Source organism: Osmerus eperlanus, chromosome 15 (genome assembly GCF_963692335.1).
Source record: "Osmerus eperlanus chromosome 15, fOsmEpe2.1, whole genome shotgun sequence".
Classification (NCBI taxonomy): Eukaryota; Metazoa; Chordata; class Actinopteri; order Osmeriformes; family Osmeridae; genus Osmerus; species Osmerus eperlanus.
This window is the reverse complement of record NC_085032.1, coordinates 13,208,274-13,232,233: the sequence shown is the minus strand read 5'-3', so window position 1 is coordinate 13,232,233 and position 23,960 is coordinate 13,208,274. Positions and strand designations below refer to the sequence as shown.

The following is a 23,960-nucleotide window of genomic DNA, read 5'->3' as shown; positions in this document are numbered from 1 at the left end:
CATCAGTATTCGCATATCAATGTGCAGTACCTGAGCAATCTGTCAGTTTAATATCCTAGAATACACTCTTTATAATCACACAACCAACACAATCCCCCCCCCCCCCTCCTTTCCCCTATAAGGATTACAGGATTTACAGTAATTTAGGTTTGGCATGGATAAGAAAAAGTGCTTCTGTTTGTTTTGTAATTTGTTTCAACAGAGTTGTGTCTGTGCTACCGTGTGTTGTTTGTGTAAGTTGGGGTTGCTGGTTGGTTTGCATTTATTCTTTTTTTTTTTCAAATTCAAATTGAAATATGTCTAATCCGGCGGATTCTGATGTATTACAGAACAAATACGAAGATGTCTAATAATGACCAAACCGATTGCTAACACACAGGCGATCTGAAAATGGATTTTCTTATTATTGGGCTGCCTCATGAAATGTATGGAAATGATATTCATTCTCAGTCAGGTAATAACCAAAATACAAAGAACAAAGTTTGATGCAAATTAGTATGAATGCCAAACAATGCTGGTCATTAGCATATCGCATTATTTTTAACCCTGAAGAGAAAGATCAGGGTGTTCCTGAATTTGTATGATCCGACTTATATCAAAGTAAATAGAACGAACAATTACTGTAGCTGCATGCTAATGAGGACTGCTGTGCCACACACACCAGCAACTAAATCTAAAGACGGGGTTAATACAATCTGTTCTTCATCTGTCTGCCCTGAAATGAACCAGGTCTCTTTAACCAGGTCATCCCTCAACTGTTTACTGTGAGCAAAAATATAATGAATGGAAACAAATCCCTCATTATTGTCCGTAACTGTTATATTTTATACTTACACCTTGGGCTAAGTGCAGTGATAGCCATTTCAACCCATATCAGACTCGTGTTGCCCCCTGCCGATTAGGGATGGTGTGATCCAGGAAGCGCTTCTCTCAGCTGAACTAAACCAGCTGACGAATGGTATCTCCCTACTCCCGGATGGAACGCGCCGCTGGAGCCGGGTGCCCGAGCGCTGACAGCGGAGCAGGTTGCCAACAGTATATCGTGTTGAATGTCGGACTGACTCTGAGGACACTTCTTTGCCGAAAAGGAGGTTACTTTTCCGGGCAGTAACGGTGGGCGTTGACCATGGCCTCTAACTTCAATGATATAGTGAAACAGGGATACGTGAGAATACGGAGTAAAAAACTGGGGGTAAGTGGAATTGGATGTTACTGAAGATAGCCTGCTGCTATTCAGTTATTTGCGGGCAGTGGTAGATGCTTCAGGGGCAGCTGGACTAAGTGCTTTAATTGCTCTATAGGCAGCTGTCCTGCGGGTTGCTCTTAAAGAGGGAAAACAGAGCAGAACAATATAGTGAACTTTCCTTTCATAACTGATTTTTTTTTGTATTTTGTGCAAGGAATGTATTCTAATTCCAAGTATTTATACAGTACATAACCTGTATAGCTTGTCCCAAATATACCGTTCTCCTTCGTCAATAGCACGTGCTAACATGTACTATGACAATGCCATCTTTCATTAATTCAGGGGATGCATTTTTATAACTTTGTTGTGTTTGGGAAACTGTTTTTAATCGTATACATTTGTATATATAAAAATATTATTACATGTATCATAAATATTGTGATTAACACTGTACCATGAGAGCAGGCATGTATTGATTTTGAAGCCCTATACTTAGGCTAATCATTGGACTGCCATGGCACAGTAAAACTTGCCTTGTGTGTATCTGCTTTATGTACAGTAGGCAATGCAATGTAATCCACAGGCTCATATAGGAGTTTAATATGTCACAGTGTTCTGTGGGATAGCTTCTATATTAACATGCATCACCTGTGTTTGTACTTTTCATTATTCAATTCCCCTAGTTCTTCCTTGTCATGTTGATGGTGAATTCAGAGGGCTTGTGGGAACTAGTTTGAGATATGACCGGAGTGACAGCAGGTACTGCTGGTCAAGATAAAAGGCTGTATATTTGAGATCTAATAAGAGAATGTCAGTGGACCAAAAGAGGTTTTATCAGAATGGAATGTGCCTGTCATTCTTAGATTGCCACGGACTGCTTTGTTCATTCATTCATAAAACCGTGTGGTTGATTTTAGCTGACAGAGCCCCAGCTTTCAAACGATAAATGAAAGCTGCTGTATCTGGATGATGTTGGGGAGGGGGTCAGATGGCTGAGCGATTAGGGAGTCGGGATATTAATCAGAAGGTTGTTGGTTCGATTCCCAGCCGTGCAAAATGACGTTGTGTCCTTGGGCAAGGCACTTCACCCTACTTGCCTCGGGGAGAATTTCCCTGTACTTACTGTAAGTCGCTCTGGATAAGACCGTATGCTAAATGTATTGTAAATGTATTTGGATGATGTTTGCAGTGAAGGACAATGATCCCAGCCTACCAGAGCATCACCAACAGTGCTTTCTGAAGGCACTGAGTTAAGGCGTGACTCTTTTTGTGTGTAATCTTAAATCTGTAGTTTGTTCTACTTAAAAAATCTAATCCCATGTAATCACTGTACATTATGTCTCAATGTTGAAGCACACACAGCCACATAGGAGGCTTAATATTTCCTCTATGCGGTCTGATGTAGAGATACACTGTAGTCTACTGACAGAGTGGACACCGATTGGCAGTGCTGGAGGTAAAGGTCTTATCTGTGCTGTCTCCTCTCCCTCTCTCTGCCCCTCTCTCTTTCTCAATATTTCTCTCTCTCTTTCTCTTCTCACCCCTTCTGTCCCTGTTTATTTCTCTTGCTCTCTCTTGCTCTCTCTTGCTCTCTCTCTCTCTCTCTCTCTCTCTCTCTCTCTCTCTCTCTCTCTCTCTCTCTCTCTCTCTCTCTCTCTCTCTCTCATCCACCCCCCTGCCCTTCATGCTGTTTGTCGATGTGTGGAGCTGGAGAAAAACAACATGTTTATTGTGTCCTTTTCACCCTTCTTGCCTCTTTGGCTCATTGTTGAATCATCGAAATGCCATGCTGAGATGGGGTTGCCTGTGTGTGTTTGAATTTGTTTGTGCCTATGTGCGCGAGTGTGTGTGGGTGCGTGCACGCATGCGTGCATTTGTGTGTGTGTATTCTTAAGAATAGTGAAACAAGGACTAACTTGTGGTGACATTGACTTGGTCCTCACAAGTCCAAGTACTTTTTGTTTTAGAGGGGTTAGAATAAGTGTTAGGGTAAGAATTACATCAAGGGTTGGGGTTAGGAGTTAGGAATAGTTTAAGGTTTAGGGTTCAGATTAACATTAAGGTTAGGGTTAAGGTAAGTGTTAAAGTTAGGGTTAGGGTTAGGGAAACCCTAACCCTATTATTGTGAGTGAATTGTGAGTCCTTACAAGAATAGCAATACAAATGTGTACAAAATGTGCGTGTGTGTGTGTGTCTGTGTGTGTGTCTCTGTGTGTGTGTGTGTGTGTGTGTGTGTGCGGCCACAAGTGATACACCAGGGTACCCAGTCTATTCACTGACAAGATTTCCAGACAGACAGTAATTCCAGCTTCTAATTATACCATGTTCGCTGCCACCTTTGCTTAGTCTGGCATTCATATGACAAGGTGAGCTAAAGCAGACATTCACATTTGTCTCCTTTCTGATAGATTTAGTTTGTTTCTTCATGTCTATTTAAGACGTCCTCCACCACCACTACCACAAGGCCTTGTGTTAAGACATGCAATTGATATCTATACATTTGTCTGAATGTATTTAAAAATGTATGTAACATACAGTAGATTACATCTGTGGTATTAAGTGGGTTTTATTCTTGGCAAAGTCTATTGCAGTTATACGGGGAAGGTCTTGCAAATATCAGGCATCAAGGCAAATATCACTGACCTTTCAATATTATGACATTTTGCTTCATATTGTACTATTTTAAGTTAAATGTTTCATCCATTATATTTCTCTGTCTTATAATATACTAGATACTTTTGGTGAACATGACTGCTGCTGACAAAAGCTTTGGCCAAACTCATCGACATCTCTAAATGTGTTTGGCTTATTTAAGGTATCCATGGGGTTGTGCAGAATAGCCAGAATGGTCCAGGCCTCTTTCCATTTCTTTTTTATCTATTGTTTGACTATTGTTTGCTCGCTGGTTGCTGCTTTAGCCCACTTTGTCGTTTTGTTTGGTGTGGACAACAAATCAGTTTCTTATTAATTCTCATCTTCCTCGTTCCCCATTTTTCTCCCCTCTCGTCTCACTCCCCACGCTGCTTCCCTTCACCTACTATCTCCACTATAACTTCTCTATTATATCTTTTTCATTCTCTCCCTCTTCACCTCTCTCTCTTTTGCGACTTCTTTCTACGTCACCTCTGTTTTCTGACAATCATGGACAGCTGAGTGATTAAATGAAATGGGATTGGCGACCTATTCATTGCCCACACAGCCTAACCCCTACAGCGCATCACCTCTTGGACGCACACACACACACACACTCGCGCTTCTCTCTATCTCAGACGACACTGTTTCTCGCACATACTGATCCAACATTGAAGAACGGGCTCCAAAACACACAGACAACAAGCTAGCAATCTGTTGCCACAGAGACGTGCGCATCCACAATTAAATGTAATCCCGAAGCTTTGTATCCTAAACCATCACCCTACCTAAACTGTGTTGATTGACTGCATATGCATACAAGACAAAGCATAGAGAGTGGCCCGACAGGAGAGAATATGATAAAACTGTGGTGAGACACGGATGTAATGAAAAAGATAGATCCAGTGTAGTGTGAGGAACAGGTTCGGTGGCAGAGGATATTGCCATTGTCCCCCTTTCCTGTCGGTCTCTGTGAGGAATGGCAGATATTATCGGAGGGAGGGTGGACTGTCTTGAAAAGAGGCATAACATGACCTTTGAGTAATTTGTGTGTCAGTCTGAATCCAGGTCCGTGTTTCACAGTTTGAGGTGGTTGCAGTAAATTGAAAAGGTCAGGCGTTGAATATATTTACTCCACAAATTTCATGGTGCTGCAGCTTTAATGCACAGGGAGGTCCATTCGACTCCGGTCTCCTACAACTGTGGTGGTCCTACAACGTGTGTCTGTTGACACAAATGCACCGGGAAAGGTTTACTGTGCACTGGGAAAGTTCCTAACTTGAGAACTGGAGTGAAATAAATTGAGAGAATGGTGGCGAGACAGAGACATTCTATTTAATCTAACCTCGTTTCTGGACGCTTGGTGATTGTGTGGTAATGTCGGTTGAGTCCATTCTGATAAACGTACTTTGCCCAACTTCCTTCATGTCGCACCATGTTGCACTGTGGCTTAGACGGTCCACATCGGTCAAACTGCAGCATCTGAATAGAACGTTATCTTCAGGAGAACCGGGAGGGTGTATCTGTTCTAGGTGGTTTGCCTTTCCCCTTCCCACCTCTTTATATTCTCTCCCTTTCTCCCCTTATTTCTCCCTCTCTTACTGACTCTCTCCCACCCTCCATTCTTATTAACTTGCCTAACCTGCTTTTGTGTTCTCTGGGGTGGGGGGCTGTGACTCACAAGGGGAGGTTTGTGTTGGGGGGGATCACTGGACTGTACATGAGGAATATGTATTGTCATAGTGTGGCTACACTCCCTGTTGTCGACGCCCAGCACTGCGGCCCACAAGAGAGCAGGGAAGAAGTGCAGAACAATGTCCCTATTGTGAAAGATGGCCCGGCCATTTAAGATAGGATCTGGCCCCTTGTGGGCTCGCACTGTTAGCGCTGACAGGCCTGCCTGAATAGAGGCCGTCAGGAGATCCCCAACCTCCTACTGCTCTGGCCACAGGACCATGCAGGGGGAGTCTGAGTCGTCAACAGAGACTCCATTTTATTAAAACACCGAGCCGATCTGAAAGGAGAGACAGAGACTGAAAAGAGAGGGCGTGAGCGTGAGTGTCTCTGCTCGCAGAGAGTGCCGCAAAAGTGGCACTAATCACTAAAATAAGCCATCAGAACTCAGAAGGGATAAATTATGAGACGGCTGTGTTTTTTTTAGGACATGGCGGGCATATTCATGATCCTCCTTCAGTAGTCTGTCTCGTTTGTAGGTATCATCACAGAGGCGTCGATACTGTGGGATGCTCTGGCTGAAAGTTCTGTAGCCTACTTTCTGTTTTGTTCCTGATAGATGTTGTTGAACTGAGTGGATTAATTCACAAGTATGCAAGGTTGTGTGCAGTTTGTTTGGCCATTCGTTTTCACTTTCATCAGTTGCTATCAGACAAAGGCCAGAAGACAAATTGGTGGCTCTTATTGGCTCTGATGAATTGCATCTCACAGGATATGGGAACAACAACGCAAACGTTATTCACAGTGAAAAATGTGCCACTATTATACAGCTTCTTTCATAAATAAATCTTTGCCCCAACCTCACTTGAACATTTCACATCATTGATCCCCGCTGTTCTTAATTATCAAAAAAGCTTTTTACTCAGAACAGGGACAAATGTTGCTATTAGCAGTTAGCAATGTCTAAGGCCGAATTGATTAAGTAATGTGCTCCATAGTAGGACCGGTACTCACAATACACCATTGTGTGTGTCATTACACTCTTTCTCTCTGCCTCTTTCATAATGCCAGAGGACTCTCTCTTTCTCTCCCTCTCTCTCTTTCTCTCTCTCCCCCTTTCATTCACTCTCTCCCTCCCTCACTGGCTTCCTCCCTCCCTCTCTCTCTCCATCTCTCTCATTCTCTTGCTCCTCTCTCTCTATCTCTTTCTCGCTCCCTCTCTCTCGCTCTCGCTCTCTCTCTCTCTCTCTCTCTCTCTCTCTCTGCATCACTTTGTCTCTCACTCTCTCACTGCCTTTCCCTCTCTCCCCATCCCTCCCTCTCTGAAATCCTCTGACGACGCGTAACATCAAGCTCCACGCTGCAGCTTTGTGTTGAGCCTGTGTGTTCTGATGAGCTGCTTTGTAAAGTGCAGGGATCCCTAATCCACACGGAGGGGAGAAGGCAGAGCTCAGCAGCAGGACAGACAGGACAACCTCCACATCACCATGCCATTTAATCTCCCCAATCCCACCAGGCAGACACGCTGACCTCGCAAACCCTCCCCACACACACACACACACACAGACACGCACACTCCCTCTAACCCCCCAACCCTTTACCTACTTACCCAAGACGAACGTGTTGTGACATTAATGATTTTGCATTGATACCTCCTGTCACCTCAGCTGCCACTTTCATGCTCTGGATTTGCTTGGAGCCAGCACATTTCATTCATCTCAAATGGACATGATCAAATCTCCTATCTTCCGACCACTAAATAAGAGTGAAGTTCAAAGGGAGGCGATTGGTGAACCGGAGACTGACCAACCAACCGACTGACCGACCGGCCGACCGACCGAAATAGTGATTTATAGAGCTGCTGGTCACAGCAACAACAAAAAACTGAAGAAACACACAGATAGATGTACAGTTTTAGTTATCACTTTAAGGATGTTTAAGGATGCACTTTAGGGATGTTCTTCAAAATGACAATCTTATACATTTGTAAACTCTTTAGCCCCTGTTATTGACTCTTTGTTAACTTACAGAGAGTTCTTTCCATAGTTTGAATCTCCCCTTCCCTTCTGAATCCTGTCTAGATCCAACTTCAGGTGACAATTTCATGTTTCAAAGATACTTTTTTTATGGTTCTCTGCGGTATTATAATATATTTTGTGGCCACACTTGAGATTCTCCTATAAAATCTAGAGCCTGAAGGAAGCTATCATAGCTCCATTAACACCTCTGCTCTATCCTTCTGTCCTCTCTCCATCCGTTAGTCTTCAGACCATTCCTCTAGGCTCAGATCTACCTTGTCTTGGTGTGAGTGTGTGTGCGTGTTTGTGTTGGTTAGACTGCCAGTAGGAAAGTTTTGTATTTTCTGGATAAACAATCAAGTACCATAGTGGACAAAAATTCTGCTTTTATCAGGAAGCAATACGTTTACTATTACTATTTATTAGAATCACATCGTAATAAAGAATCATGTTATTTTCTCCTCACTCGCCCTCTTTGCTTTTTCCTTTACACAATTTAGAATGTAATTGGCATAAATTGCTGTAACCACTGAGAGATTATTGTACAAAGAGTAGGACTTTCACAGGTACAATAGAGTAGACAGGAAGTGATGCAGAGAAAGGGTACATCGGGTGCTATTTTAAATGTTTTTACAAATGCCCCTTTCCAGTCTGAAAAAACTTAAATTAAATAAACAACCAGGTTCAGGGTGAACCTTTGTCCAAACTGAAAATGGAGGTCCTCAGCAATCTAATCATACAGTTGGTTTCAGCTTTCAACTGGCCGCAACTCTGGCTCTGAGAGAATTGTAATCTTTTATGGAGGGTTTGGTGGTCCGTTTAAGTTGCACCCCCCCCCCCTCTGTGATACCATACATACTATAATTCTAAGTCTGACAAATTGTGGTTCCAGTTAGTATTCCAATTGGAAAATTACTTAGAGTTAGTCTATCTCTCTATCTGTCTCTCTGTCTGTCTGTATTTGTCTGTCTGTCTCTATCTCTCTGGAGGCTTCTTTAAAAATAGTAAGAAGGTGACAGTTTCTTTATTTCCAAGAACCGGTGACAGTCTAGGTAGCTGTCCAACAGAGTAGAATAGATACCGTAGCGAAACAACTCAGGGCACCGTGCTGCCTGCTCTCATAAGATGCACTGTCTTCTAATGAGCTGAGCAGTCGTACTGCAAGATGATCCACTTTCTAGTAGACAGCTTTTAATATTTCCTCAAGAGTTATTGTTTGAGGAATGAATTTTGAATAAGGTCTGCCAAGGGATATAGTAAATGGAGCACAATACCAACCTTGGCAGTGCCACGACAAAAAATCTTTCATGACCCATGGTGGAGAAAATAAGGACTTTCTCAGACGTAAAATGCATGGCAAACATGTTACCATGGTTACTGGACAACGTTTTGTATTGAAAAACATCTGTGTTATGTACAACATGGAGAGAATTGTGAATTAAGCCTTGTGGAAATCATCTAAAGTTTAGTATGGACGTAGTGTTTAGCTAACTTGATCAAGGGCTGTTTGGAGCTTACTTTGCACCAGGTATTCATTCATCTGTCTAAAATCATAACGTTGAAAATTCCACTTTTGTTGATGTTCCATCTCATTCTTGTGAATACTCTGTTAGACGAAGTGATAATTGCATTCCTCAATGACTTCATGCTGAGGTGTACAGTGACACTGAATCACAAGCCTCTTATTCCAACGGAGTTTGTTCTTTGAGTGAAAATGAGACAAAAATAATATGACAAACTCAATTTCTACACCTCCTTTGACATTAAAATGCTACAATGTGTTTTCCCCCAGTACACATGTGTTTACTCCACAGTGTATAATTTGATTTGCCGTCCAAATGAGAGCTTGTGGCTGAATCTAGTTAGTTCCAGCAGAAATGGGTATCTGCTTTAGGATGATGGGGAAATACGCTTCAGGCACAGCTTGAGCTTACCAGCTAAATGCACCAGAGAAGCAGCCCAAACATCAGTAGAGTACCTCTTTAGAATTAATCCTCAGGGAAGATTTGAACCACTGCATGAGATTTACCACTCTCAGAGCCTCTGATGATATTCCAATAAAGCAATGTCCCACAAAGTGTCCTCAAAACATATTGTTTTAATTTTTATTTTTTATTTCATTATTCTCCCAACCGCTCAACCTTCAGATCAAAATGTATATTTATATAATAATAAAGTGGTCAGCTAATGTTAATTAAAGTAGTCAAGTGGTGTATCTGGATCGCAATGTTCTCAGTAAAGGTCCCTTTCATCCCTTATTATTGTCTCCTCCGCTTCCTTTGAGGCCTTGATGGGTCCCTTCAGAGGCACACGGCCTATAGTCCCTGAACAACCAAAACACACCTGTGTGGCTCACATGCTAATTTGTCTTTGGTTAAAGAAGAGAGGCTAATATAGAGATGCTAAAAGCACCCAAGTGCAACGTTATGATTTTAGAAAGAAAAACTACCTTCATTGTGCAGTTTGGATGTAGACCTTTGTGGATGTGGACAGGAGGAAGTTGATTTAGCCTTTTCTGCCCCCTTTACAGGTTCTGCGTGCTGCTTGTCAGTTGGTCAATACTCTGTAATAGGAAAGAACGGACAATCTCCTAAAGTAGATGATTTGGCCTGTAGCGTTTGTTTGTCTGTGTCAGTGCTGGAGCTGTGCACACTGTCAGACAGGTTATTCTTGCATAGTCAAATCCCCTTTTTGTCTGCGTGTTATTGTCCGTGAACACAGCGCTTCATCCTTGTAGATAGATTAAATGGAAATTGCTCTCTCTCTACACAGACTGCTGACTAAAGCTGTAATGCTGAGAGGCTTGGATAAGAGACGCTTTAAAGAGCAGGCAATTGTCATAATGATGACTGAGAGCAAAATCCTTCCACTGTAGGCCTACAAGTATTTTTATTGTATCTACATCAGGACAGACATTCTTATGGCCAGTACCACTCTAGCTAACTTTGTTCATCCTAATTGGAATCATTGGTCCAATAATGAAATATATATTTATCACCTGTATATCACCAGTCTTAAAATGGCATCCATCAAACCCAAAACCGGGAGTAGCATTAAACTATGTAATTGTAGAGTAAAATACAGTGTCACAGGAAAATGTTGCCCAGATCATGGTGTGCTACTCACCCTTTTTTACCGTCTTTTCCCCCGACTTTAATGTCAAACTCTTGTCCATGCTTCCTCAGTGAGAGAACCCTGGCCATCAATCATGTATTTCGTGACAGCCAGGCTCTCCGAGTCCTGCAGGGCTGAGGTTGGAGCCGACAGCAGCGATATGACGAGCCGAACACCAAAACATCCCCTCCCCACTCTGGCACACCTGAGAGGGAGAAACTTCAATATTGACCTACATCTCCTTCAGAATAATTTAGCTGCTATTTTTGTCCTGCGCTTAAGTACGCTTTTTTGGGGTGTCATGGCTGTATTCGCAGATCTGCGATGTGTTTGACATTTTAACTAATGTTCCCTGCTTTAGCCTACGGTGCTCAACATAGGTCAAACATCCCCTGCTGACGTGGTAACAAGAAAACCAAGGGAAACGCTTTCTCCCACAATAATACCTGCATGAGAGCTGAGGCTGTTTTGTGTGGGTAGGCCCATAGTTTACTGTATGTGTCAATCCAATCAGCATAAAGCTTTGGATGAAGTTTTGTGTGAACAAGGGGTGAGGGAAAGATGGATCCCTTTAGGCTACAGAGCCTTGGATTCAGTGTGCTGTTAAGTTCAGTGTTAAAATCTATTCACTGCCCTCTGACTATAAGGCCTATTTAAAAAGCATAATTTATCATGATGCTTAATGTGAGGCAAGAGGCAAGAGCCAACTGCAGGAGATGCTTGTGCCAGACTTCTGATGCAGCCTGTTCTAGACTTGGTCATCAGCTGCTGCCTAATACTTTCTCCCTCTTTTTCTTTCTGTTTCTCGTTCTCTCTTTCTCTCCCTGTCCCTCTCTCCCTCTCTCTCTCTCTCTCTGTCTCTCTCTCTCTCTCTCTCTCTCTCTCTGTCTCTCTCTCTCATTGTCACTCTTCATCCTTTTCACAGTAGTCTCTCTCACTGCCATGAATAGCAGCTGTGTTGCTGGTGTTATGCTTGCTACATCGTTGCTGTGCCTGAGGTGAGACACAGCTGTCACCTTCACACATCGCATCCTTTGACATCAGCTAGAAGTGAGTGCCACTGCTTCCCACTTTTTCCCGATACAGTAGCAGGTACATCCAGTGACTCTGACAGGTGAGACAGGGCAGGGCGTTCAGGCATTAACACAGGACCCAGTCCACTCTGTCTTAACGAACCGTGGGGCTACCATTACAGATCTTTGGTGTTACATTCCCGGACTAGTTTGGCCCATGAATGTTTGATGAGGATCTCTCTCTATCCATGCATAGTGAAAGAGAGAGAAAGATTGGGGTGGAGGAGAGGAAGGGGAAATGAGAGGAACTGCGGGAAGAAGGGAGAGGAAAAGGGATGAAAAGCGATCAAGAAAAAGAGAGGGATGGTGAGAGGGTGGAACAGAAAGCAGGATAAGGGAAGAGAGAAGAAGATGCATGAAGAAGATGGTGAGAAGGAGAGCGTGAAAAGGAGAGAGAGGAATGCTGCAAGGACTTGCCGCTGAGGTAGCACTGCATTCCACATGAGGATTTGGAATGGCCCAGATAAAGTAATCTATGATTAACTGGGACGCGGCTGGCTCACTACCCCGCCAACAGCTGTAGTCGGGGGCGAATTACAAAATTATGGGATGTCCAAACATTTTGGGGGCTGAGAAGGGTGTGTTTGAAGAGAGGGACACCAGGGAGGGAAGGGAGCAAAAGGTGGAGGTGTACAGGGAAGGGTAGAGAGAGAGACAGACAAGGGAGCAGGGTGCAATTAAGTCGAAACCCCTTAGTCATCACATTTACTGGGGGAATGTAAAAATGGTCCTAAGAGGGTGGGGTGGGGTGGGATCACTGCTATGATTGCTGTACCAACTGTCTGACGGGATAGCAAATCAAATTATGAAGATGGACACCCGTGACACTGGCTGGAATTGATTGCCGGCACCAGCAGCTGATATTGCAGGTTCGGGTCTGTCATAGTCCATCAGCACTCATTATTACCAGGGGAACAGTGAGCACTCCTGATAGGCAGAGAACTCACACCATGTAACTACGCTTTCCATACACACACACCCACACACACATACACACAAACAAACTCGCACATAGGCACGCACACACAAAACACATACACAGGTACAGACACAGGCCTCCCAGCTTGCTATTTATTACATATTTACCCACACATATGATGCTAATTAAACAGTGATTATCATACACACAACATTCAAACAGTGCTATCCTTTCCTTCTGTGCTAGATTGAGCTCCTGTTTTGGACATGTGGTCGAACAGTATTTATGTAGCAGAACCCAGCAGACTGTCACCAAGTCATTTTACATAACTGTCTCAATACTACTGAGTATGTTTATTAGCTTTGAAGTTTAAAACGTCAACAGTGTTTCTCTAAGACAGTGGACAGAACCACAACTGAGATGTGATGAATGTAAGCATATCCTACTGAAACACTTTGATTGTGTTTCAATATTGAATACTGTCCCCCACTTCCAAGAGCTCTGGCTATTTCTATCCGTTCTGATTAGTCCGTTACCCAAAGCAACCTGTCATTTGGAATAATTTTCGTGTCTTTTGATGGTTACTTATGCTAATTCAAATGGTGACTAATATCATGCGAGGGAGTCTGCCCTATATTTTATTGAAAGACTAGGCATGTCTTCCATAAACCATAAATGACAAAATTCTGTGAAGTGAATGGACTCTGCGTATGGAGTCTCTTTAGAAAATGACTTTTTTTTTTACTGTCATTTAAAAATGTAAATATATAGTTGGAGAAGGCATTATTTAAATGAATGTTTTGTTACCACTGTAACCTTATTTTAGATTCCTTCTCTTTTTACCGTCTACATCTCTATCACTCATGAGTACGTCCCCTGGTGAATTTTGAAGCGCTAATGAGCTAACACTTAGCCCTGGCAGCTGCCATCTCAGGTACCCCCCCCCCCCCCCACACACACACACACACACACACACACACACACACACACACACACACACACACATACAAAGAGCCTATATTAAGGTGAGAGAAAAAATCTCCCTCAATCCTACACAGCTGGCTGGTGTTAGTTTGTTTGTCTTCCTGTTGGCTGAAGAAAAAACATGCACAGCAAACCCACCCACGAATGCTCCTGTGCAGCCATGATTTTCACATCTCATTGCACATGCTGTACTCAGGAGAACAGAGAAGCACACACACACAAGCATGCACGTCCCAAAGAATATAATCAACACAACACAGTGGTATAAAGTTCTGTTTCAGGGGGACTTTTATAATGATTTGTTCAAATTTAAGGATTCAATTGATTATTTTGAAGCTGTAAGTGGTAGCCCTGACCATTTCTATGAATACATAATGATGAATGCTTTGCGACTAGACACTAGTTTCCCCTATAGGCTCAGAACGCTGGAGAAATAAATCCTTATTCTCCATAGAGGAAATCCTGTGTTTGTATGAATAGATTCCATTTAAACGTGTTAAAAACGAAAGCTGCAGTCAAATATGGATGGCATATTTGACCTGTCTTTGTAAGGAGCAGTGAAGATGGTGGTGATTGGAAACGTCAGGCCAGCCTGCAGTCTGTCTCACAATTACAGGCCTTCCAGTTGTTAATCAGACATTCAGATGTCAACATGCAATCAGAGCTGGGAGAGAGAGGCACTGTCCGTCTTTAGCCCCTGAACCCTGTTGAGAAGCTGGTCAAATAAAGCACACACTGATTGCGTTCAGTCCTTTATGCTGGTGTATTGGCTGGTGCATATGGAATCTATGTGGATGTTTTTGGAAGTACGTTGGTATAGTTATGAAAGAGCACCACTACAAAACGGTGTGATTTCTACATGATGTGCCAGTATTGAACACACTAGAGGGGCTTAAACAAGAATTTAATTTTTTTTAAATATTGAATCGTGTCAGTTTTGGAATAACTATGATGCTATTAAGTGACACAGCTGGTTTCTGGTTGTGCATGAAGTGTAATATTATAGGGAAGGAAAAGGCTGCTGCTTCTACACAATGGTAATCAGATGACAGCGCAAAGCAGATTACGCTGATTATATTTTCACCAGCTCTGTCTTGATAATTATTGTGTCTTACTGGGAACTAACCTCTTTTTGTTCGGCGCCGAGCAACACTCACAAGAATGTTCCGGCATGCAGATGAGTCACACAGCAGCAGTGGAGTTTCATTCACCTTGGTGTAATTAAAATCAGTGTGAGAGTGTCTCTGAATAAAACCCTCTAGAATACAGAGGATAGGACCTCACTGACAAAAGCATTTGACAACTGGGGAACAGACCAAATTAAGCCCTCCCATTCATACCCTTTTGTTCTTATTATGCAGAAGCTACCTCTGCAAGCTTTCCTTTGTACTTTGATAATTACTTAATCTGTGCACATTCTGAGTGAATTACTCTTCTCTCCCCATAGTGGATTTGAAGCAACAGTTAATTCAGGGTTTCTTTGTTTGTTGAGCTCAGATAGGAGATGTGTTGAACATAATCAGTACAGACTCCGATCACATCCATGACCTCACCTATTGCTGCATTGCACTCTGGATTTTTGTTTACCGTTGTTTGCATTTACCAAACTTAGTCGTGAGAGGAAACGAGAGGTCCTTGAAGAAATGGCTGCTTTGTTCCACGCTGTGTTTCCACAGGAAGGCAAGGAGCAGATTTCTCCCATCTCCTCTTCGCTGTGTGCCTCTGTTTTGTTTGCAGTGTATAATGGGCCTTGCCGTCAACAGAACCGGGGGGCCTACCAAGGCAGATAGATAAGGACCCTGGAAACCCACTGCAGTCAATTAACCGAGAGTGCCCAGTTCAGGTCATTCGTTTTCCTTTTTGTGAAGTACATCAGCTGAGGAAACAAGCTAATCCCAGTTCCATGTTCCCCCGCACTAAGCAGACAGGGATAATCCTACATCACGCAGATTATTATCAGCTGTCCGATAAGAGGAAATAAAGGGATCGTCACTAAGATCTGGCCGTGATAACCCAGGGCTAATAAAGTGTTCGGCGATTGCCTTCACAGCACCATGCAGCATAGCGCAATTGTCTGCTTATAGGCTGACACTCACTGTTAGTGGGGGTGGTTCATTTTCCGGTTGCCTGCTATTTTCAGGTGCCATCGAGGTATTATAATAATGTAGGTGGAAAGATAGCGCCTAGATATACAAAGGAAGGGACCCATTGCTCATCGAAGCTATACAAAACATGAAAATGCTGTGATTGACAGTCTTTTTCAGGCGGTTTTCTACAGCGAAAGCCTGTATGATAGGTTATCATGACAAAATATTCTGTCATTGCTGACAGGTTGTCGATGTGTTTGAGTGTGTGTGCGAATGTGTACGTGGGAGACAACTTTGTGGAGAGATTGTTAAAGAGCGTTCTTGAATCTAAGTGCGTGTGTCTCTTTTCAATCTCTGACCTTGAGGTGGCCCCTTGGCACACAGAGCTTGTCTGTGTGTGTGTGTGTGTGTGTGTGTGTGTGTGTGTGTGTGTGTGTGTGTGCGTATGTGCGCGCGTGTGTGTACCAACAGCCCTAAGACCCTGCTGACGAGAATGGACCAGATCTTGGTCCTCCAATCAATACTCAGTAAGCTGCTCCACCTTAGAGAAATGCAGGTGCAAGAAAATGACTATCAACGCCCTGCTGAGAAGAGCATCCAGAAATACTTCCAGTGTGTTCAGTGTGCCAGTCCAGCCAGGATGAAATGGCTAACATACGATTTTGTTGAAACCAAAGTTACTTATGGTTCAGATGGTTCAATTTGCAGGCTCCGTGCTTGTCAGCATTTGCTGACCTATCTTTGCATCAACACTCCTGGCTATCCACACAGATAGATCAGGCCACTAAATAGATGACACCGCTCAAACTGTGTTGGGTTTCAATTGAGCACAAGGAAAGTGTTTGTTTACTCGGGGAGCTATTAATCTAGGGATGCATGGATGAACATTTCAATGAGCTTGGTGCAATAGATAAACAAATAACCATTTGGAGAACAGAGCATTTAAAAAGGAGAAAGCATTTCAATTCATCCTATTTGTTGTTGTTCTCTGCTCCTTTCCAATTCTCTGAATTGATACTTTTGCTCTTCTGCTTAATTGTCCATCCAAATGTTGCTTGAAATCGTTGAAATGTTTTGTTTGAAAAGTGCTTTTAAATGATGAATTAACTCTATTTGGTACCTATGGTATTGCACTGGTTGTTTTTGTCCATGCATTGTAGCCTGACTAATTTCAATATGGTAGCCAAGATGAATACACAGCCAGACTAGACACTGGCGTTGATGGATGTCTAAGCACCAGGGAAAGAGAGAGACCTGTACACATTGCAGATACTATCACCACTGAAGATCTCTACCTGTAGGCTTCAGATTAGGATGATGTTAATGATTATAGTGTTCGAATAAGGATAGTGTTAATTATTATAGTGTTCGAATGAGGATAGTGTTAATGATTACAGGGTTCTGATAAGGATGATGTTAGTGTTTATAGGGTTCTGATAAGGATTATGTTAATGATTATAGTGTTCGAATAAGGATGATGTTAATGATTATAGTGTTCTGATAAGGATGATGTTAATGATTATAGTGTTCTGATGAGGATGATGTTCACGTCAATGTTAGGGTTTCAAAAGAAATTAATGGATCCTGCTTCATTTTAAATGTTTGCTTCTGACAGCATTGAGGATCATGGTTTTTGTGTTCTGTTGAGGATGATGTCCATAGTTTTGTTCTGTTTTCTCATTGCCTTAATGTTGGTTGGTTCTGATATCTGAGAGGACTAACATATTAATACTAATATTGTGTTTTGGTGTTCTACAGTAAGGTGATTTGAGTCTGTTGTTTCAGGTTTGGGAGTTTGGATTGTCTGATTCGAATGATTAGGGCTTGTGATTTATGCGACTGGATGATTCTTCTGTGTGTGCAGATCTTCAGGAGGTGCTGGCTGGTGTTCAAGAAGGCTTCCAGTAAAGGACCCAGGCGGTTAGAGAAGTATCCAGACGAGAAGGCAGCCTACTTCAGGAGTTTTCACAAGGTAAACACCATGTCTCGTTAACTGAAGTTCTCTTTTACTATAATATAGTCAGATGGCTGAGCGGTTAGGGAATCGGGCTATTAATCAGAAGGTTGCCGGATCGATTCCTGGCTGTGCAAAATGATGTTGTGTCCTTGGGCAAGGCACTTCACCCTACTTACCTCGGGGGTATGTCCCTGTACTTACTGTAAGTCGCTCTGGATAAGAGCGTCTGCTAGATGACTAAATGTAAATGTAATGTAATATGCAGTCAATCACTCGAGCATGGTTTTCCATACAGTTCACTCCATTGTTTGTCAGAATGATATGGTATGAGATCATGACACCCGTGACAAGGAGCTTGATTTAAAGGTGGCCCCTGGTCTGATAAATACATATTTATGACTGAACTATCTGACCATGTCATTGGTTGGTGTCCAGCCATCACAATATAGTCACACCCTTCACTTTGATTACGTAAAAATGATTCAAAAGCCTCTTTATTCTTGATGCTTTTGTTATTTTTGAAAACCTCTTGTGTTACCGGATAATCATATTACACAGAAGTTAAAATATCCTTTCTCTTTTGTCCTTATATGAAAGTGCTGCACGTTGGACACAGATAATACAGTTAAGAATCCATTAGAAGACATTTGCAACTTTATCTCATTCCTCTGGGGCCTTTTCTCCTTTTGAGGAGGATAATCCTGAATATAATATCTCTCTCCCCGCTTCTTAAGTCCTTTGAAAATACCCCAATTAGGGCTCATTATCAAGGCAGAGGCAGATTATCTTATATGAGTTACACTACGAGAAGCGTACTGGTGTAATGAGGGAAGATGGAGTCTTAGATAGCCACTCTTGACAGGTTTTTGATGTGACTTCATTGTGTGAGATCCCTTAATGTCCCATAACAGGCTGTCGAATACTCCCGTAATTACAAGTCAGACTTTCCGTGACCACATCGCACAGCCTTATCTTACAGTGTGGTACAGTGGGTGAGACACGCAGTGGGTGAGACACGCAGTGTGTGAGACACGCAGTGGGTGAGACACGCAGCGGGTGAGACACGCAGCGGGTGAGACAGCAGTGGGTGAGACACGCAGTGGGTGAGACACGCAGTGTGTGAGACACGCAGTGAGTGAGACACGCAGTGGGTGAGACACGCAGTGGGTGAGACACGCAGTGGGTGAGACACGCAGTGGGTGAGACACGCAGTGGGTGAGACACGCAGTGGGTGAGACACGGGCGGAAAACTTCAGACTGGAGTCCTGATTTTCCCTCTGCTCTCCGTGAAGCCCCTTGATAACATTTAGGTTAGGGTCTCAGACCTAAACAATCCATCTCCAGTAACGTTGTGAGGGAAATTCGTCTCTTGCACTGCATCATGCTGTCAGAGAGGGGCTCCCAAGGTGTGGTAACCCCCTCCAGGGACCTCTGCACACAGCAGAGGAGTGAGCGATGACTACACACATGCACCAGTGCACCTGGTAATGCCTGGCTCCAGAGATCAGACAAGGTTCTGTCTGACAGAGGGAGTTTGTTCAAACAGCCAAACTGGAGAAGAATCACAGGCCACTCTCCTGATTCCGTAAAACAACAGAATGGGCTACGTTTGTCTTTGTGGTTTGATGTGTGGTTGTGTACTTCTTTACATGGCTGAATGGTTCCTGAATATTTTTTGAACAGGACTCAAATGGTCAGAGAAATCATTGATTTTTGGCTGCCTCTATCTGGCTGCCTCTCCCTGGTCTCTCTCTGGCCTCTCTTTCTGCCTTTTGAAGATCTCTCTACGAGGAGGCCACAGACAGAAGACGTTGTGTTCAAGTGAACAGATATGAGCATGCAGTGCATACGACTTAACGAGCAAACTGTGGAGTAGTAACTGGGTGTTTGGGGATAAGTGGGGGAAAAGAACAGGGGTCGAGAGGGGGGGAGGACATCACTAGTGAGCCCTGCAGGCTGAGACAATGCTCAAATCTTGCTTTCTCATACACACACACACACTCACATCTCATAAACTAATGAGATAGGAGAGTGATAATACACACATCCCCTCTCTGATGATTTGGTCTCTGCTGGCAGTTGTCTGTTTGAATTGTGTTATCTCTTTCACCACATCCCCTTCCATACATATACAACATTCGGATTCGGATTCTCAGGATAAGGCAATGCAGTAGCCAAACCAAAATAATAACTTGTCTCAGAATAATATCCCAATAATAGTCGACTAACTCCCTCTAAACCACAGTTGCTTTTTTTAAATAGGTAATATTAACTATAATATTTGCAAACACACAGAAGAAAAAAGGATTGTTCATACATGTGTTGTTCAGTCATGGCTCGAGGCTTTAACATGAAGGTTATACTATCTGTATGTGCTCACAGCCCACGTAATTCATTCCCAACTTGCTGGCGTGGTGCCCACTGCGAGCTGGGAGCTGGGACTACAATATTGTAATGGTTCTTATCTCTGGCAAAGAGAACACTGAGCACATTGTGGAATCAAATGGCCAATGAATGCAGACGATATTTAATGAATTGTAATCTTCTCTTTTTTTTATATAACCAATCAATCCTGCTGTAAAATGATTTAGATGCTTTTGATGGCATTCTTCACTATTAGAGCTGAGGTGTAGTTGTAGTTACAAATGTCAACGAAGGGTTTCAATGTTGAAGTGAGGGGAGATTTTGGATTCCTTGAAGAGACTTCACAGATCTACTATAAAGATAATACATACTGTATTTTGTGAGCTGCAATTTGTTCCTCATTAGTGTGTTACAGCCTCCCCTGCACAGCACTGGATACAGGTACTTCACATTGACTATTACCTTATGCTCATGGAATGTAGGTAGAGTACGCTATAAGCTAACACACGCGATTATATCAAATTCAACTCAACCAAGCATCAAGAGAAAACGTGATGATTTCGGGGGAAATCAGGGGGAACAGGGGAACTGAACACCCTTTACCAAAACAGTTAGGCCTAAATGTACCGTACATTCAAATGAAACGATAGTCTTTGCTCTGCTTTACTAGGGCCTATATTATTGCCTAGTGTCAGGCCTATAACATAATATAAATAGGCTACATGTCAATAATAAAACAGTAGCAGACATGTTAACGATACAACACACCAGTAACCTAATGGTGTTAATTTATTGAAAGCTGCTGTCAATCTACTTGGTAGACTACTGCTATCTGTCCCACTGAAAACCATTCAGAAAACCAAAGTTTATTGAAAATGTATAGTTCTGGTTGTTCTGATACCAGAAAAATCTACAGTAACGAAGCATTTGTAGTCTCACTACTAATGAAGGACTTACTTCATTCATGACTTAACCATTTTGTCTTCACTCATTCTTTTAAGTTTGACCATAGCACACAGGAAACTGCCAGTCCAGACAGCATGTTCTTCTAGGTTTTTCCTTCTGCTGCTTACTGGTGGAGGTCATGTTTGGACTGTGTTGTCTCAGATCACAGAGCTTCATAGCATCAAGAACATCACCAGGATGCCCAGAGAGACCAAGAAACACGCGGTGGCAATCATCTTCTACGATGAGACGTCCAAGACCTTTGCCTGTGAGTCAGGTAAGCAAGAGCCCCCTGTTTATCACCTTGAAGCTCATCTGTTTATCACCTTGAAGCTCATCTGTTTATCACCTTGAAGCTCATCTGCTGGAGTGGGAGGGAGAGACAGTTAGAAAAGAAAGTACAGGATACAGACTGAGGGAGGGAGTTTGAGAGAGTTGCAGAGATAGAGAGATAGAGAGACAGAGATAGAGATAGAGTGAGTGAGAGTGAGAGAGAGAGAGAGAGACAGAGAGAGAGAGAGAGAGAGAGGCGAGCATGAACTCTGTTCATTTCTGCTGTATTAAGAAGGAGGGATATAACTGGAATTATTGATTTTCCCATTGCAGGTACTACAGAATTAATTTGCTACAGTATGTGATTCAAGCCAAATTACACACTGTAATAATTGCTGTTGCCTTTGAACTATGACCTTTGAACTGTCTGCAATGTGCCAGGCTGCCTTTGGAGCCTACCTTAGGCCTTGTATTTGTAAAATATTACCTTTGTCTTATTAAAAGAGAACCTTTTTGTGACTGAGTAATGCTAAACTACAAAACAGACTGAAAAACTGACTGTTGTTTACTGAAAGTAAACAAACGCAACAAAAGTTAACTTTCTTTAATTAGGCACCTGGTTTTTCAAGTTTTCTAACAAAGTAGGACAAGTGTTTGATACTCTTAAAATATACAGCATCTCATGAGACTGGAAGGACAGTGAACTCCTCTCTCTCTTTCTCTCCACACACACACCCTCCCTGGCCTCAGTTCCACCCCTCCCCCTCTCTCTCCCAGCCATATGGAGGTCTGCTCCATCCCGGGTCCACCACATGTAGCATGCTGACCTTCCAGGGTCCTTCACTTCCCGCCCCCCTCTCTGGCCCTCCCACAGTCCCTAAGTATGGCTGTACGCCTCTCTCTCTCTCTCTCTCTCTCTCTCTCTCTCTCTCTCTCTCTTTCTCTCCACCTCTCTGTCTTTCTCTCCAACTCTCTCTCACTTTCTTTCTCTCTTTTTCTCTGTCTCTCTCTCTTTCTGTCTCTCTCTACCCCCCACACTCATATGCAATCACCCTCTCCAGTCCTGTCATGCATCATCCCATCCACTAGAGAAACTGCCTCACTGATGAAGTGTTTGTTTATACGATTTTCCACTCAGCGGCCCAAAAAGTGTATGTGTGTGTGTGTGTGTTCGAGGGATTGACTGAGGGAGAGAGGTCTGGGGAGGAACCGTAACTTCACCAGTTCTGGGGACATCACAAATGAAAACAGAGATGCATGTGGAAGTGAAGTGAACAATGGTGTGTGTGTGTGTCTTAAAATATAGCAACACACACACAAGCTCACTGTGGCATCCCTTCACTTTCATATGCATCTCTGTACACATCAGTGGCCACAGTGACATATCCCAGAATTCTGTTGGGGCTAGGGTGGAGGAGCTGTACAAAGATAAACAACTCGGGCGCTTGCCTCATTTCATACCTCACTGACTCTTACCAAAACTCACACAAAACAATTGGAGATCTTATTTCCCATTGTAATCATATACTTAAAAAAAAACTGCTATTCACACAACTTTCTGCTGTGCAACTTGAGAGTTCAGTCAACAATTAAACATTTAAATCCTAATACAAATCACGTCTGAAACCTGGTGGTTTTGCATAGTGGTTGATGGAATGATTATTGAGACAGTCAAGTTGGATTAATAGGTTGCTGATGCCTTCTCACAGTCTTACAGACAGAATTCTGTCCTGCTAATTATTTCTTTCACAGAGAAATCTCTCCAATTAAATGTTCTCTAACAGAAAAACCTGTCCCGTCCTTCAATTTGGATAATAGGCTATTGATTGTCTTGTCGGTTGATCTCCAGCTGTGAGCTTTTTGATACCATCAGCTTTTGACTGTGTTGTTGTACCAAGGCTACTGCACTGCAATGGGAGGAGATGGAGAGAACAGAAAAGAAGAAAACCGAGAGAAAATTCAGCATTCATCTGCCGTTTTGTGTTCATGAACTGCCTGCCTCTTTTCATCAGACCTGAATCAATCACATAGATTTTTTTCTACAGTTCTGGTTACCTGTACTCATGTCCTGCAGACTCGGGATTCTTTTCCGCGATCTTTGTTTGATTTATGTGTTTATTGTGTGTGTGTGTGTGTGTGTGCGTGTTTGTATGTGCGGGTTCCTCAGTTATTGTATGTGTGTGTTTTCATGTGAGCACACGTGTGTGTGTGTGTGTGCGCCTAAGTGTGTGTTTGCTGGCGTGCAGGCGCGAAACGGTATAGTACACACACACACGCCCAGATACCTGCAATTGGTTTAACCCTGTGTTGCCTGTGCCGCGCGAGCAGAGCTGGATGCTGAGGAGTGGTGTAAGCTGCTGTGCGTGGAGTGCCTGGGCACCCGTCTGAACGACATCAGCTTGGGCGAGCCGGACCTGCTGGCTGCAGGGGCGCAGAGGGAGCAGAACGGTGAGTGCCCAATTAGGCCCTGCTAACGCAAGCCATTCCGGGTCAGCCTTTGCTCCCCCCGACCTCCCCCCCGGCCTCCACCCCGGCCTCCTCCCCCCCCCCCCCCCCCGGCTGGTGTTTAGAGCCTGAGACAAACGTGTTAATGATACGCAGACCCCCCTAAGGCCTGCCTGAGCACAGCAACGACTATCCAATTAGTTGCCGCAAGCAGGGAGCGATGTCAATATCATCTCGTCGTGTGTGCATTAGTTTTGTCGGTGCGTGCGTGCGCTTGTGTGTGTGTGTGT

The 23,960-nt window shown here is 43.2% G+C and overlaps 1 protein-coding gene across 1 annotated transcript in view; it reads left to right on the top strand.

Moving 5' to 3' along the window:
• Nucleotides 1-216: 216 nt before the first annotated feature.
• The window catches only part of dok6 (docking protein 6), a 33,707-nt gene continuing 9,963 nt past the window's right edge, over nucleotides 217-23,960 (top strand). The window contains exons 1-5 of the mRNA XM_062479975.1: nucleotides 217-454; nucleotides 903-1,192; nucleotides 17,551-17,658; nucleotides 21,115-21,229; nucleotides 23,554-23,673. Coding sequence (XP_062335959.1) covers nucleotides 1,127-1,192; nucleotides 17,551-17,658; nucleotides 21,115-21,229; nucleotides 23,554-23,673 — 409 coding nt within the window. The 5' untranslated portion in view covers nucleotides 217-454; nucleotides 903-1,126. The remainder of the gene's footprint in view (nucleotides 455-902; nucleotides 1,193-17,550; nucleotides 17,659-21,114; nucleotides 21,230-23,553; nucleotides 23,674-23,960) is intronic.